General features: G+C 40.4%; 1 protein-coding gene across 1 annotated transcript in view; it reads right to left on the bottom strand.

Annotated features, from left to right (window-relative positions):
• The window catches only part of LOC119734957 (NADPH:adrenodoxin oxidoreductase, mitochondrial-like), an 85,709-nt gene extending 70,864 nt beyond the window's left edge, over positions 1-14,845 (bottom strand). The window contains exons 1-4 of the mRNA XM_038208613.1: positions 14,717-14,845; positions 5,734-5,903; positions 4,548-4,643; positions 1,475-1,597 (exon numbers count right to left, since the gene is read on the bottom strand). Coding sequence (XP_038064541.1) covers positions 1,475-1,597; positions 4,548-4,643; positions 5,734-5,903; positions 14,717-14,744 — 417 coding nt within the window. The 5' untranslated portion in view covers positions 14,745-14,845. The remainder of the gene's footprint in view (positions 1-1,474; positions 1,598-4,547; positions 4,644-5,733; positions 5,904-14,716) is intronic.
• Between the last annotated feature and the right edge of the window lie 21 nt (positions 14,846-14,866).

Here is a 14,866-nt window from a genome sequence, read left to right on the forward strand (position 1 = left end):
TCACTGAGGGCAAATCTTTGGTCTTCTGTGATGAGTGGACATGTTATACTTCCATAGGCACTGAATTTAAATAACAAGACTTGCCCATAGAGACGGCACTTTGTGCAGAGTGTCTAAAAACTGTTATAGATGTTTATACATGCAGAGCAAATTTGAATGAAAACTGCCATCACAAACCCAAGGGTGAACACCCCAACCCCCTCCCCCCCTTCCACACTTCAGCTGAGAGGTCAAAAACTCGGCTAATAGGGTTAAGATCCAGTATAGGGAATCCTCTTTTCAGACTGTGACGGCAAGCATGTGATTCGGTCATGTGGCTAAGTCACGCTGATAAGAATAAATAATCCTCCCAACCCTATTACTCCAAGGGTTAATCCAATCAGACCAGTCCCGTCCCAGTGTGTCTTGAGTTACCCCGACTGGGATTTCCGTTAAGTCTCCGCTTCAGAATCCAATTTTCTTCAATGCTGGCGAGCAATCCCATAAACGAAGTCACTGAATTCCCCAAAGTATGAACAGTGTGCGACACACTAACGTTTCTCTTTTGCGACCGTAAGAATTCAAAAAATATTGTGGCATTTTTATTTCTCCAACTGAGTGACTGAAAAGTCCCTTGTTGTGACAATTAGCATTTTGCGCAGTGTTCATGACTCTTGTCTTACAATAGGGCAGTCTGTTACTTTATAAGTTATATATATAGTGTGCCTGTAAGAGGCTATCATGGAGAAGATGTTTTGTACATGTTCAAAATATATCGGTACATCACATTATTGAAACGTCAATTTTGTCATCAACAAAGTCATGAAAGTCAACAAAGAAGGTTTTATGATGCTTCCAAATGGTTCATTCTTTAAATATGGGGTCCACTTTTCTTCATGCCCCTGTTACATCTGACATACTGATTTATAATTGAACTATCGCCATTTGCGAGTTAGCCATGCCCCTTAGACAACCCATATGGAATTTTGCACGTTAAGTTTGTTTGTCTCAGATTTTGCGCGTTAAGCGTCCATTTGTATATCATGTAATTGGACAGTATTTTACAAGCTGCGTTGATGCGATTCTACCGCGATAGGTCAATTTTGATGCACTCCTTATTTAACGCAGTCATCCTTGAAGACTTATTACGAATAGCAAACTGCCTATCCAACAAATACAACAATGTTTGAAGTCATTACTTGAATTGCAAATTACAAAGTACCAAGGTAACATGGACATAGAAATGTCACACTTTGAACCCTAAATTTACAGAATGACCAAAATGCTCATGTTTGTATGCAGTACCAAATGTATACAATAAAGGACAGATGAGCAGCTGCAGTAACAAGGAAGTCCACCTTAATGTTGACGAGTGGTCGCTATGAAGTCGAAAACTTTGTGACACACTGCACCCTTTTGTAAACTTGGGTAAATTCAAGCTAAATGTAAATCAGAAAAGCATTTCTTGTTCAAGCGTACCGAACTTGAAGCTTACCAGAACCACAATGTCGTACGCTTGAAGGAGCTCTGTGACCGAGATGTGTTTGCCAACTTCCACATTGCCTAGGTACTCGCAACGCTCACTCTCCGCTAGCGTTGAAAACTGGTTGATGACATTCTGAAAGAAAATAGTGAAATTGAAAAGAAAGAAAAAAAGAATAGAATCCAATGAGATTCCTAACTTTACCGTTTCGAAACATTGTTTAGGTGTATACATACCTTAATTTAATTTACAGACCCAGCACAAACTTCTATAGGAATTTTGCATCAGGGAGATGTTAATTTGATAATATGGTATCGCCCTTCACTATCGTTTAGCACTGTTAGCACTGTTAAAATACATGTACTGAGACTATCTGAGTGCTTATGACAACAAAATCCACAAGCTTGCTTTGGTGGGATTCGAACCCGCGACCTCCTACTTTCCCAAGTATGGTTGTCCTTTTTGAAAAATTTTGTATTTGATTACTCGAAACTGCGTTTGACCGAATATTCTGCCAGCTGCAACCACGTGCTTCGCTGGTAAAAAGTTGCACGAAGAGTGTGCCAGTTAAAATTATATGGGGCGCTGGAGTGTTTTACAGTAAATATTCTGTAACAGTAAAAGAGATTCAACCTGCTGAAAAGATGTGAACAATGAACCGCGGTTGACAAACAATTTATAGTCGACAAAAAAAGTGGCACCTGACAATAAGGTGCCGCAACTTTCCGATAAAATACCATCTCAGTCGTGTGTGTGTATGTGTGAAACTTTTTTGTTCTTTGAATATATTCAAACTGGCAAAATGCTATTCAAATATTTGGTTGATGTTCGAATATTCAACTATTTGGTATATATATGGCACAGCCCTACTTTCAAGTGCAGATGTCTTAACAAGTTAAACAATGAGCTTGCTGGCTTAGCTGGCTGGTTCAAATCTGACACAGCAGTGTGTACCACAATCACTCACTTAACTTTAAATTGGAGAGACAGAATATTTTAAGATAAAGTAAAATATTACAAATATCCAGACAATATGCAAACCAAAAAGTGTTGGGTAACAGTACAGTGTGTATATTTCACTGCATGCTGAAACTTTTATAAAGGGCAATATGGCTACCATCACATCGGTGTTTACAGCCAGAAAGGCTTACAAATACCATCTGGACCAATAGACACAACTGGGTCAGGCCAGATTAAAATATATCTCCCAGCTAGCGTTCTTCTTGCATTAAAAAAAGAACTATTTGTAACTGTTTATGATGCCGTGTCACCAACAGAGGTTCCTAAAACAGCTGCAAAATTATGGACGCTGCAAAGTGAAGCTCAGTAACTCCTGGCTGGATGCAGAAATTGGATCCAAGTTGAATGCTTGGGAATGAGGAGGACATGCTGGAATGGAGTACGTGATTAGAGGAGGGGGAGCCTTTTAAGTGACTCCCTGCGGATCCTTAGAAATCAGAGATGATGCACCTGCATGGTTAAGGACATGCACTGAATGTACGGTTTGAAAGTGGATCACTCTGGCAGTAGTAAACAGGGAAAGGGAGAAAAAAAAATTGGCTGCACTCTGAGAATTCTAGATAATGTGCCCATGCTTCACGTGCTTGTCATACCAGACAGTAGCTTGCTTCTGTCAATCCGTCAAGTAGAATATGTTGTCTTTGCTAAGTAACTTTTAGTTCACAGAATGTGGTATTTATACAGATTGGAATCTTAGATGGTTGCGAACACATTTTTCTTGTGATATATTGCAGATATAAATAATGTACAAATATCCATTTACCGTGGGAATGTATTGATGCACATTTGTACAAGTATATGTACACGTAATCATAATGGGCAAGATGTCAGCAAGAAGACTCAACAGGGAACCAGGGGTACAATGTATGTCCCCCAAAAAGTGAACAAATTAACCCCAAAATTGATAGGGGTTGGGGGCATGGATAAGGGTGGGGGGGGGGGGGTGGATTTGTCAAAACTGGGATGAAAACAATGTTAACTTGTACAATTGTATGTGCATGCCAACGTTGCAATAACAGGTGAGGAGTTTATTAGTTTATTGGTAGTGGAATCATTACTTTGTGCCATGTTGAGTTTTACATAGGACACAAACTTTGTCGTTTTTGTACACGTATTAACAAAATGAACAAATCTTTTAACCTAAGCAATTCTACCCAGACACTGAATTCCATTATCCAGTGATGATCAGGTTCTGCACAATACTGCCCTCTTCTGGTTGATTGTCAACCACACAGAGGGCGCCCTATTTATAAGTCCTCACATGCAATCCTAGCCTACAGGCTACAGCAAATGCTAACGTCGAACAATATAAATTGCCACTGGCCAAAATTGAATGTTGAAAATTATGGACAATGGGTTAAAAGTGTGTAGGATGGGGAGGGGAGGGGAAAGAGGGAATCAGCGACAGGGCCGCATGGTGCTAGCTACAGTAGGTGTGGAGGAATTTGGAAGGGGCAGTGAGAATGGAGCAGGATTGCATTGGGTGGTGGAGGCTGGGAGTATGGGGCAACTTGACGGGAGTGAGGGCAAGGGACAGAGGAAAGGGAGTAGGGAAAAGGGGGAAGGGTGGGGACAGAGGTGCAGTAGCAGGAGCTTGGGGTGTTTAAATATATCCCTTAACCCTCCTACTTTTTAAACATTCACAGACATGCAGTCAAAATTTCCATCCACTTCCCCCGGCTATACTTTTAACACAGGCTAGTTCACCAACAGTCAGCGCATAAGTCAAGCAAGCACTGTGACTAGTCAAATTCGGTCAACAGACCATGAACTTACAAAGCTGGCAACTTGTGGGCACGGCTGGCTTATCAATCACCCACAGTCAAAACAAAGCTGTATCATGTTACGTGTACGTAAACAGGCACAGCCAGTCAATCCTGCTGCTTGAAAATCTCAACTCTTGAAAACAGCCACTTGACTGATTTTGACTGAAAGGACAACTTGGCACACTATGTAAGCATGCAAAGGAGGGTTAATCCTCCCAAGATCAGCCAAATAACAAACTACGTACCGGTATATGGTTAACCCTAGTTTTAATCAAGTCTGTTTATACTTTTCTCATTACCTTAACCTCTGGATGATCAGGTGCTACTCCATACCTGACTAAGCCATAAGGTACTGGAAGCTTGTCATAGATGTCTACCTTACAAGCAGCATTCCCCTGCAGAAAAAAAACACACAAAGAGTAAAATGTGCTTCGGAACCCCCAAAAGTTACTTCTTTTTACATTGCAATAACAAAATATGTCCAAAACAAGGAATCTGATTTACTTCATACATGTAGTTGTCACCACTGTGGCTCATTCCGTAAATTTGGGGTCCTAATTAGGAGTTAGCTTTGTTTGGGTCACTATTACAACAGACCTGTGTCATTTGCCATGTACGCATGTAGGCACCATTACAATTGACTTCAAACTATATTTTTTATTTGTTTAACAGGTACTTTGCTTTACATAATCATTGTTGGAGATAGAAGACATTAAAGAATGTGTCCAGAATTTACAAAATCTTACATCAGATATAACAGGGACACACACACAGACCCCAAATTTATCGGAAGGACCAAATGTGACCCGCTCTGCAAAAATGAGTCTGATGTCGCATAGCTTGAATTCCAGCTTTTACCACTTTTAAATGGAAACAGTGAAAATTTGCTCAAAATTTGGATTTTTTGTTTTTGTTTTATTTTGGTTGTTTGATAGTTTTAGTTCAGATATCTTACACAGAAATTTAAATATTGTAAGAAAAAGACTAACAAATTTATGATTTTTGGTGCTTTTCTTGGTTATTTACAATGTATTTGTAATTTTTAAACCCTTTTTTTCTTCATTGAGACATTTCTTGCTTTGCAAAAACTTGACAGAATTAAAAAAGGCACAACAGTGCAACCAAACGTCCTAGACAGGTCCGTGATACACCAAATGAAAGCTTACTTCATTCCCATTTTATTTATGTAGTTAACTCAAAATTGCAGTTTTGCTACAACAGACTCATTTTTGTGGAGCGGGTCACAAATGTTCCAGTTGTGATGCTCTGTTTGAATGTTTGCAAGCATAACAAAATGTGAAAAAAGGGCAAAAAACCAACTGGATTTATCTATCATAAAATAAATATCACTAAAGTAGTGTTGAATTTTAACTAGACCCTGCCCACCACTCCAGTGAGTTTTACAAGCCCTGAAATTTGGTGTCGTTTGGCTGGCGGTTCAGGCTCCCGGAAGCGACAGATTTTTAAAAGTTTTATGTGCTTCACCTTCAGTAGTCCCGTGGCAGTGTAAAACCCGGCGGGGCCACTACCGACGATGCATATCCTGGGACCCTGCTGCCCATTGCTGCTAAATCTCCTCTCAATCTGAAGCCTGGTGAAGTGGCAGCGAGTAACGTTACATCTGCAATGGCTCACCAACTTTTCACACAGGGCCACTACAAGAGTGAAAAGGAAAAAACAAATATTTGGAATTACATGTACTTGTATGTAATTTTTTGGTGATATTAATTTCAGTTACTTAATGCCTTGGAGAGTTGATAACTTCTGTTTGGTCAAGACTCGTCTGTGGGCTGTATTCACGGTGATATAAAGACCGGCTTCAAGAACAAGCAAAAAATGACCCTGAACCAGCACTGAAGCCCGGTTCATACTTCATGCGAAAGCAAGTGCGAAGCAAAATCCATGTCGTCAACAATGGTGGACGCGCTTTGAAAGTATTGTTGACGTCACAAATTTTGCTTCGCTTTCGCGTGAAGTATGAACCGGGCTTAATCCAGCATCATGAAAGCCAATGACTGGCAAGATATACAATTTAGACACAGACGTGTGCCAACGACCTGGAAATTACACAAAAAGTAGACATCTGAATGTACATGTTCTCCTTCTTTTCCATTATTGCTAGTAACAGTCTGAGTGTGCTTCCAAAGCATAAATAAAGTACAAGCAACGTCGGAATGTGAAAACGGAAAAAATTTCAAAATTGATCCTTCTTAGTTCGGTAGATGTCAAGATGTGGCCTTTATTTACGAATATATACATGTACTCAGGTAAATTGACCACATTTATGGGGCCACCTTGACTCTAATTTGATCAAAGTTAAATAGGGGCCTGTAACCAATGTTACACGATCGCCAATAAGTTCAGGAGTTGAGACTTGTTGGTAGGGTACATGTAGGCCTACTCGGTTGCTAATTGTCAGCGTTTTTACAAACAAACAAATTTGGCGATGGGGTGTTGAACAGTGGTTCTGAGAAGTTGGTTTTAAGTTGGTCACTTTTGGAAACAAAGATTTCGCCTATTTTTAGAGCACATTTATGTTAATCTTAAACTTCAAGAATGTACCAATTACAGAATAACAAAACAGTTAATTGCGGATTAGCCTAATTAATCTGCCATGTGCACAAGAGTGGAACGCAGGATGATCTAGCCGATTTAGCCGATTTTTTTCGATTGTTTACGTCACGTGTGAGTGTGTCATGCGCAAAATTTACCGCTCATCATGGACGACAGCAGTGGTGTACTGCACGAATTTAATGGACAAGCCAACGAAATCATCAATTATTTTCATATTTTAGATTTTTGGTCTGTGTCAAGTCGATGATCTTTGTGAATGACTGCTGAATGGTATGACTATGAGGTATGTAGTAGGAATCTGGGGTGGGATAAAAGAGGTAAAAATGGACAATTTTTGAGAGGCCATTGGCATTATTTTAGCCTTAGGGTCTCTTGCTACTACCACACTTTCACACCTAGGTTATGTCTCCAGCGCTACATGTGAATGAATATGAGCATGTCAGCTGGAGTTACTCAAGCTAATAAAGTTGGAATTTGTCTCTTCGTGAAAACTTAAATTAAAATAGGCCTACGATTCAGGTGAAATTTTCCCGACACTGATTGTCATGATTTCAACTGATTTTGACCAAAAAAACTTTGCCAAAAGGTTTGTTGAAAAAAATCGAAAAATTATGGATTTTGCCGAATTCGTCCCTTCAAAGTTCAAAGTTGGCGAGACTCCGGTGTCGTGCCAAAAACCGTCCGGTGCCAAATAGTGTCCGCTAATTAGCATAACGCGCTCTGATTGGCCATGCGCCCATGACGTCACATTGTTTACGGAAGCTTGCCAAATAGTGTCCGCGCTTAGCGTGCATCCTATTGCGTGCCTTGCTGTCGAGCTGACAAGACGTCGTATAGATAAGATTTCTTTTCATCTGAATCTGCTTTTTACAATCTGTTTTAACGTTTTCCTTTTTATCTGTGATTAGTTAGGATTCGTAGTATTATTTGACTAACTTTCCCTAATAGTTTAAGCGTATATTAGTGCAAAATCTGTGTGTTTTTCGTGACAGTTCACCCGTTTGAAAACACGTGTAGTACGTACATGTACGTCGTGTGTAGTGTGTGTAGCGTCTGACTGTGCTGTGTAGCATTATAACCAACGTTATATTTTGATTTTACTGTTTTTCTGCACCTTTTCTGCCATATATTCAGCACCTTTCTGGCATATTTTAAGCACCTTTTACCATCTAAACATTCAGCACTTCTCACATCGTTCTAATTGTTATTTCTTATCTTTCTAATTGTTGGAAATTATCACCGATTATCCTCCTTTTTTTAACCTGCACATATTATTTTATAGAGTGTTCATTTTAATCTTGTTTGATATTTTATTATTAGTTAAAGTATTCTTATCAGTTTCCATTCGCACCGACTAATTCACACTTTTTGTTGGTTTGAACAGTTACACGTTATCATATTTCTTTTTCACATTAACTCAGTGTTAATCTTACTTGAAAGATCATGGCTGAAAGTGTTGATCAACGTGGTAAATCTAACCGCTCTCTGGAGAATGTTTTTCTGTTTCTTTCAGGGGGAGGCTACCCCGTTGGAATGAGTGACAACCAGCAGCGAAGTATTCGAAGATTTGCGAGCAGCTTTAGAGTAGAAGGTATATCAAAGACTAAACATGTTCATCTGAATGTGGCATTGAAATATTATTTATTTATAAATTCCTCCACGCTTACGTCTTTTTGTACTTTGTTAAAAATCAAATTAATTAAACACTGACCTGCAGGCAACGAGCTCTACTACTGCGGGAAGGGAGCAGAGAGACGGCTGGTCATCTTTGACGAGGGAAGACGTACCGAGATCTTCCGCGAGTGCCACGACTCAGCCTTTGGGGGTCATTTTGGCCAGAAAAAGACCCTACTGAAGATTGAGTCACGTTTTTACTGGCGCACAATTGTGAAAGATGTCAACGAGTGGGTAAGTAGTATGGAGTAAAATGATGTCTATATAGAACCATTTTTTTGCGAAATTTTTTGAGTAATTGCAGAAAACCCCGCTGAAATTGACCCACTTAGAAACAGTGGTTACGAGGTGAAAAATATTGAAAAAAATCCAAAAGTCCAAACCCACCACCCTGTTGGCAGCTACGTGGCTATGAAGTGGAATAAAGGCATGGTCAAAAGAGGGCACTATTTTTGAGAGTGAGGCATTTGATCCATATGGGTTAAGGCTTGAACGTACACAAAGTGAACGGGGAATGTAAAAACAAATTGCAAGTCCAAACCCAACACCCTATTGATTTGTTTCTTAATTATACATTTTTCCAATGTTGTAGATTCACCAGTGCACGAAATGCCAGGGGATGGAGAAGATCAAAACCGCTGCCCCCGAGCTTCAACCCATCCCTGTGGTTGGTCCCTGGGTCATGGTGGGCATCGACCTGATTGGCCCATTCAAGCAGTCAAAGGCTGGCAATCGGTATGTCCTGACTGTCACGGACTACTACACCAAGTGGCCTGAGGCGATGCCAATCCCGCGAAAGGATGCTGTGAGTGTGGCAAAGTGCCTCGCCAGTTTATTTTGCAGGTGGGTGCATTTCCAAGACGTTATGTGTGCAGAAATTGATGTATGGGTTTATACCCGACAGTGCTTGGTTAAAATTGGTAAATATTTCAAAGTTATGTATTAAAGCTCTTTTTTTTCATTACAGGCATGGTGCACCGAAAGACTGTCTTTCAGATCAAGGCAGGGAATTCTGTAACCAGGTAAAATTATGTACATGTTTGACAAATTAAAAAAACAAAAAAAACGTTTGTTAGTCATCCATACTTCAGTTGCATTACTCTACCAGTCTATTTTTATGAATGAAATCTATTTTAATCTGTAGCTAAAATACAAATTTTCTCCAACAGCTTTCGGAGGAATTGTATCAGCGATGGGGTATTCGCCACCGCGTCAGCTCTGCCTACCATCCACAGACCAATGGCCTTGATGAGCGGTGGAATCAGACACTAAAGGCTTCCATTGCCAAGTTGGTGAATGACAAGCAGGATGACTGGGAGGACTACCTAGGTAATTCTATTTTACTTTTAAATGAGACTCATGTACTGTTTCAGCTGCCAGCATGTATGTTAAAAATTTTTTCCTGTCATGTTTGGTGACTTGATAAACCTCATATCTTTGTACAGACCCTGTGCTGTTTGCTTATCGGACTTCGGTGCAGGCAACCACCAAGTTTACACCGTTTTTCCTGATGTACAACAGGGAAGCGAGATTGCCGTGTGAGGTTAGTTACTCTTATGTCTTATTTCTAATTTGTCATATACATGTACAGACATGCTTTTTTTGTTCGAATTATGTTTGGGTTAAATTAAGTTGTTTTTAATTAATTTCTTATTTCAGCTGAACAAAGATGAGCCTCAACCTGTGGAAGCACCTGTCACACCAGACTTTGATGCTCTGCGAGAATTCGCAAACATTGCGACTGAGCAAGCAAAAGTTGTGAAGCACCGTGTAAGTTTTGATCACTGGCTGATGTATTTTCGAAAATTAAACAAAATGTTGTGTAAAACTTGTGAATTCTTGACGAATATTGAGCCTTGCTTTTTCCAATACAGGTCCAGGAAAACATCAAGGCTGCTCAAGAAAAAGACAAGAAGGCCTATGCTAAGCGGAAAGGCAAGAATGTGAAGGTGTTCCAGCTGGAGGCGGGCATGCTCGTCCTGAAGAGGAACTACAAGAAAATTGGACGCAAAGGCAGCAAGTTGGAACCCAATTGGATTGGACCATACAGGTTATACTATTTGTATTTTTGATTTGAAAAAAAAAAGTTGTATTAAAGTGCTGTTGAAAAAATATTTAACTGTTGTAGTAACAGCAGAGTGATATACTAACAAGAAAGAATAGATAATAATTCTTTCTTTCATTATGTAAGTGTATCCAGCCACTCTCATTTTTTTCATTTGTATTTTCTATATTTTTATTTTACAGGATCTCCAATATCAGCGACAACAACGTTGTTACACTCAAGAGTGTGGATGGGCAATTGGAGCTGAAGAGCAAGGTGCAGTACGAACACCTGAAGCCTTTCGTTACGACTGACTCCAACATCCCCAACACAAAGAGCAGTGCTGGTGGTAAGTCAAATTTCTTAAACTGCTGCTTATTTGAAACCACGTGTTAGCTCAGCAACTGCTAACTCAGCAACTGTACTTGTAATAACATTGATGCCGGATTTTACTCACTATTGACAGGCAGTATCGAGCCCAGTGATCTTAATCAAAAGCGATTTACATTATTGTGTTTGACAGGTCCCGAGGAGCAGGGTAATGATGAAGAGGAGTGCGCACAAGGTCTTCAAGTGGAAAGTGGTAAGTAACTCTTAATCCTTCAATTATTAAGTAACCGAGTATTTTTTCTGAACTCCTCGAATTTCTAAAACTCTTTAATAAATATGTTTTCTTTCAGGCTGTAATTCCGAAGAGCCACCCGCTGAAGAAATCGTCAAACAGGAAAGGGACGAACAAAGCAGAGGTAATTTTGAGATGGAGATTTGTAAAGTTCATCCACTAGAAAGAGTACGGTAATTGTTCAAATTGTGTTAATACCATGTGTAAAATTTTGCCATTTGTCTTTCATTATCCTACACTACAGGTAACCCAATGATGCAATGTGTCCCAGACGTTGGTGATGATGATGTTGAAGTTGTCAAAATCGGTAAGAGATTCATCTTTTTGTCTGGTGGAAAGGAGTGTTCTTACTTGCAATCATGCATTTGCTCAAAGAAGTTCAATGTAACTTTCAATTTTTGTGTTTCTCATTTGAATGCAGAGAAGAGACGTGCCCCTCATGATGACTGGGTTCCGCAGCCAGCGAAGCGCATCAAGAAGGCCCCAGAGGATGCCAGCACAGAGGAAATCATCAGCGGATCATGGTTAAGTGATAAACACATTGATTTTGCCCAATCCTGCCTGTCTAAACAGTTTCCAGCCATTCAGGGCTTTCAGAGTGTAGTTACCCTTCATGCAGGTAGTGCTGGAGGTTATGTGTTGACCAGTGGTGGACCTTTTGTGCAAATTGTAAATGTCAATGAATCCCACTGGGTCACTCTGTCGAACGTAGGACTAGATGCATCCAACAAAGTAAGAGTTTATGATAGCCTAGGAGTTTCATTGCCTGCTGCCCTGAAGAGAACCATTGCCGCCTTACTTTTTACTGAAGGCAAGTTCTTTGAGGTTGAGCATGTGAAGGTCCAGAAGCAGGTTGGGGGAACTGACTGTGGCCTGTTTGCCATTGCTAATGCCCATGCTTTGTGCACTGGTCAGGATCCCGCCTGCATCCGCTGGGACCAGCGCAGTATGCGCACTCACTTTGCAGCCTGCTTGCAGGCAAAGTGTATCTCGTTTTTTCCTTGTTCACAGGTTAAGCGAGCTGCGAGTGGGGGCATCAAGCAGACTACAGCAGTCGAGGTTTTCTGCTTTTGCAGGCAACCTGAAGGACTGGACGACAGAATGGTACAGTGCCAGCAGTGCAAGGAGTGGTACCATGAATCTTGTCACACTTTACCTTCTGCACTTTTCTCTGATAAATCTGCCGTGTTCTCTTGCTTAAAGTGTACTTAGGCTTTTTCTCTTCTTTTCTTTTTCAGATCAGCAAAGGAGCTGTCCAGAAGTTGGTTCGTACATGTTTGTTTTTCATGTTTAGTGTTTTTTAAGTTTGAGTTTAAGTTTTAAGGGATGATTTCACTTAAATATGCAAATTTCTTGCCTATATTTTAGGTTGCAGTTATTTATTTAGCTATACTTTTGTCTTTCGTAATATTTTTTTTAGTTTGCAGTTATTTATTTAGCTTTATTTTTGTCTTCTGATGTAATTTTCTATTTGAGGGGTGTAGCTTCTTACACCCGACTTTCTTGCCTTTTAGGGATACTTTTTCGTTAGGCTTTTTGCTAATTTGTAAGTACATTTTTATATTTTTTTTTATGTGTTTCAAGGGGGGGGGGCTAAGGCCAAAACAAAAAATAGTCGGTCTCTGCTCAGACCAAAGTTCCAGAATTGATGCGGAGATGCGGTTTTTTTGGTTCATGCTTGGATTGTACATCTGTCACATGACACAATAGTGAACGGTCTAAGAGTTTTCACTCCACAAACAACGGGCATGGAAATAAGTGGCATACATTGTATTTTTATTTTATTACTGGGTACGAGTTGCCCATGAACATTTGAGGCGTTGCGGCAATAGAGGGCGCTGACAAGAGACTGACTATTTTTTTTGGGTCTAACATTTGCTAATTTCTTGCCTGGTCACTACATTTATTTAAAGAAGGGTCAAAAGTAAACGTATAAATTTTAAAAAATGTATAAATTTAAAAAAAAATTAATTCGTTGCAAGTTCAACTGATGAGTCATGAATTTGACGAAAGGGCAATTAGCAGCATTGGAAGTGTTGAGGCTAAAACATTCGACAAGTCTTGCGATCTTTTCAAATTAAGAACATGCACGTTAAAAAGTGTTTATAATTTGAAAACAACTATTTGCCCCAAGTTTCCAAAGGGCTTAACAAGCTGCTGATTGGCCTCTTGAACAGAGCCGTGTTTGAACATATTGAAGAGAATACATGTAACTAATAAAAAAGAGCTTGAAATCTTAAGAAAAAACATTCCTGTAAAATAGTAGCTGTCCCTTATTGCCTGCAAAATACTGTCCGATGCCCCCTGCGAAATACATGTACTGTCCAATTCCCCCTGCTAAATACTGTCCGATTCCCCCTGCTAAATACTGTCCGATTCTCCCTGCTAAATACTGTCCGATTTTTCCTGCCAAATATTTGTCCAATTCCACCTGCTAAATACTGTCCGATTTTTCCTGCCAAATATTTGTCCAATTCCACCTGCTAAATACTGTCCGATTTTTCCTGCCAAATACAATGTACTGTCCGATTCCCCCTGCTAAATACTGTCCGATTTTTCCTGCCAAATACTGTCAGATTCCACCTGCTAAATACTGTCTGATTTTTCCTGCCAAATACAATGTACTGTCCGATTCCCCCTGCTAAATACTGTCCGATTCCCCCTGCTAAATACTGTCCGATTCCCCCTGCCAAATACTGTCAGATTGCCCCTGCTAAATACTGTCCGATTCCCCCTGCTAAATACTGTCCGATTTTTCCTGCCAAACACTATCAGATTCCCCCCTGCTAAATACTGTCCGATTCCCCCTGCTAAATACTGTCCGATTTTTCCTGCCAAATACTGTCCGATTCCCCCTGCCAAATACTGTCAGATTGCCCCTGCTAAATACTGTCCGATTCTCCCTGCTAAATACCGTCCGATTTTTCCTGCCAAATACTGTCCGATTCCCCCTGCTAAATACTGTCCGATTTTTCCTGCCAAATACTGTCCGATTCCCCCTGCCAAATACTGTCAGATTCCCCCTGCCAAATACTGTCAGATTGCCCCTGCTAAATACTGTCCGATTCTCCCTGCTAAATACCGTCCGATTTTTCCTGCCAAATACTGTCAGATTCTCCCTGCTATATATATATACTGTCCGATTTTTCCTGCTAAATACTGTCAGATTCCCCCTGCTATATACTGTCCGATTCCCCCTGCTAAATACTGTCCGATTCCCCCTGCTATATACTGTCCGATTCCTTCCAACGTGCCCCGTACGTACACGCTCGATCGAGGGCGCCCGGCCGGACACTATTTGGCACCGGACACTATTTGGCACGTATTACGTGCCAAATAGTGTCTGGCGCCCACTGCGCATGCTCACCGGACACTATTTGGCACCGGACGGTTTTTGGCACGACACCGGCCTTCGTCGTGAAAACACTCACGCTGACGTTCGGCTTATTCCCGGTCCTGCAAAGAACAGGGTGCCCAAAGAACATGAGTAAGTAGTTAATAAATACCATAAAATAAAAAGGAAAGACATGAAAGACAATGAAAGAGTTTCACACCTGTTGAAAATGCTCTATTCCAGTTCATTTTGTGGAGTTTTCGCGCACGGAACGACGAGCAGCTAGCAGACGATATTTGTTTACTTTCCAATTTTTTTGCATTTTTTTTCGCCAAGTGTATGGAGCAAATTTAATTCTCTCCAGACCTCG

This window comes from Patiria miniata, unplaced genomic scaffold, assembly GCF_015706575.1.
Source record: "Patiria miniata isolate m_02_andy unplaced genomic scaffold, ASM1570657v1 HiC_scaffold_28, whole genome shotgun sequence".
NCBI classification, from domain to species: Eukaryota; Metazoa; Echinodermata; class Asteroidea; order Valvatida; family Asterinidae; genus Patiria; species Patiria miniata.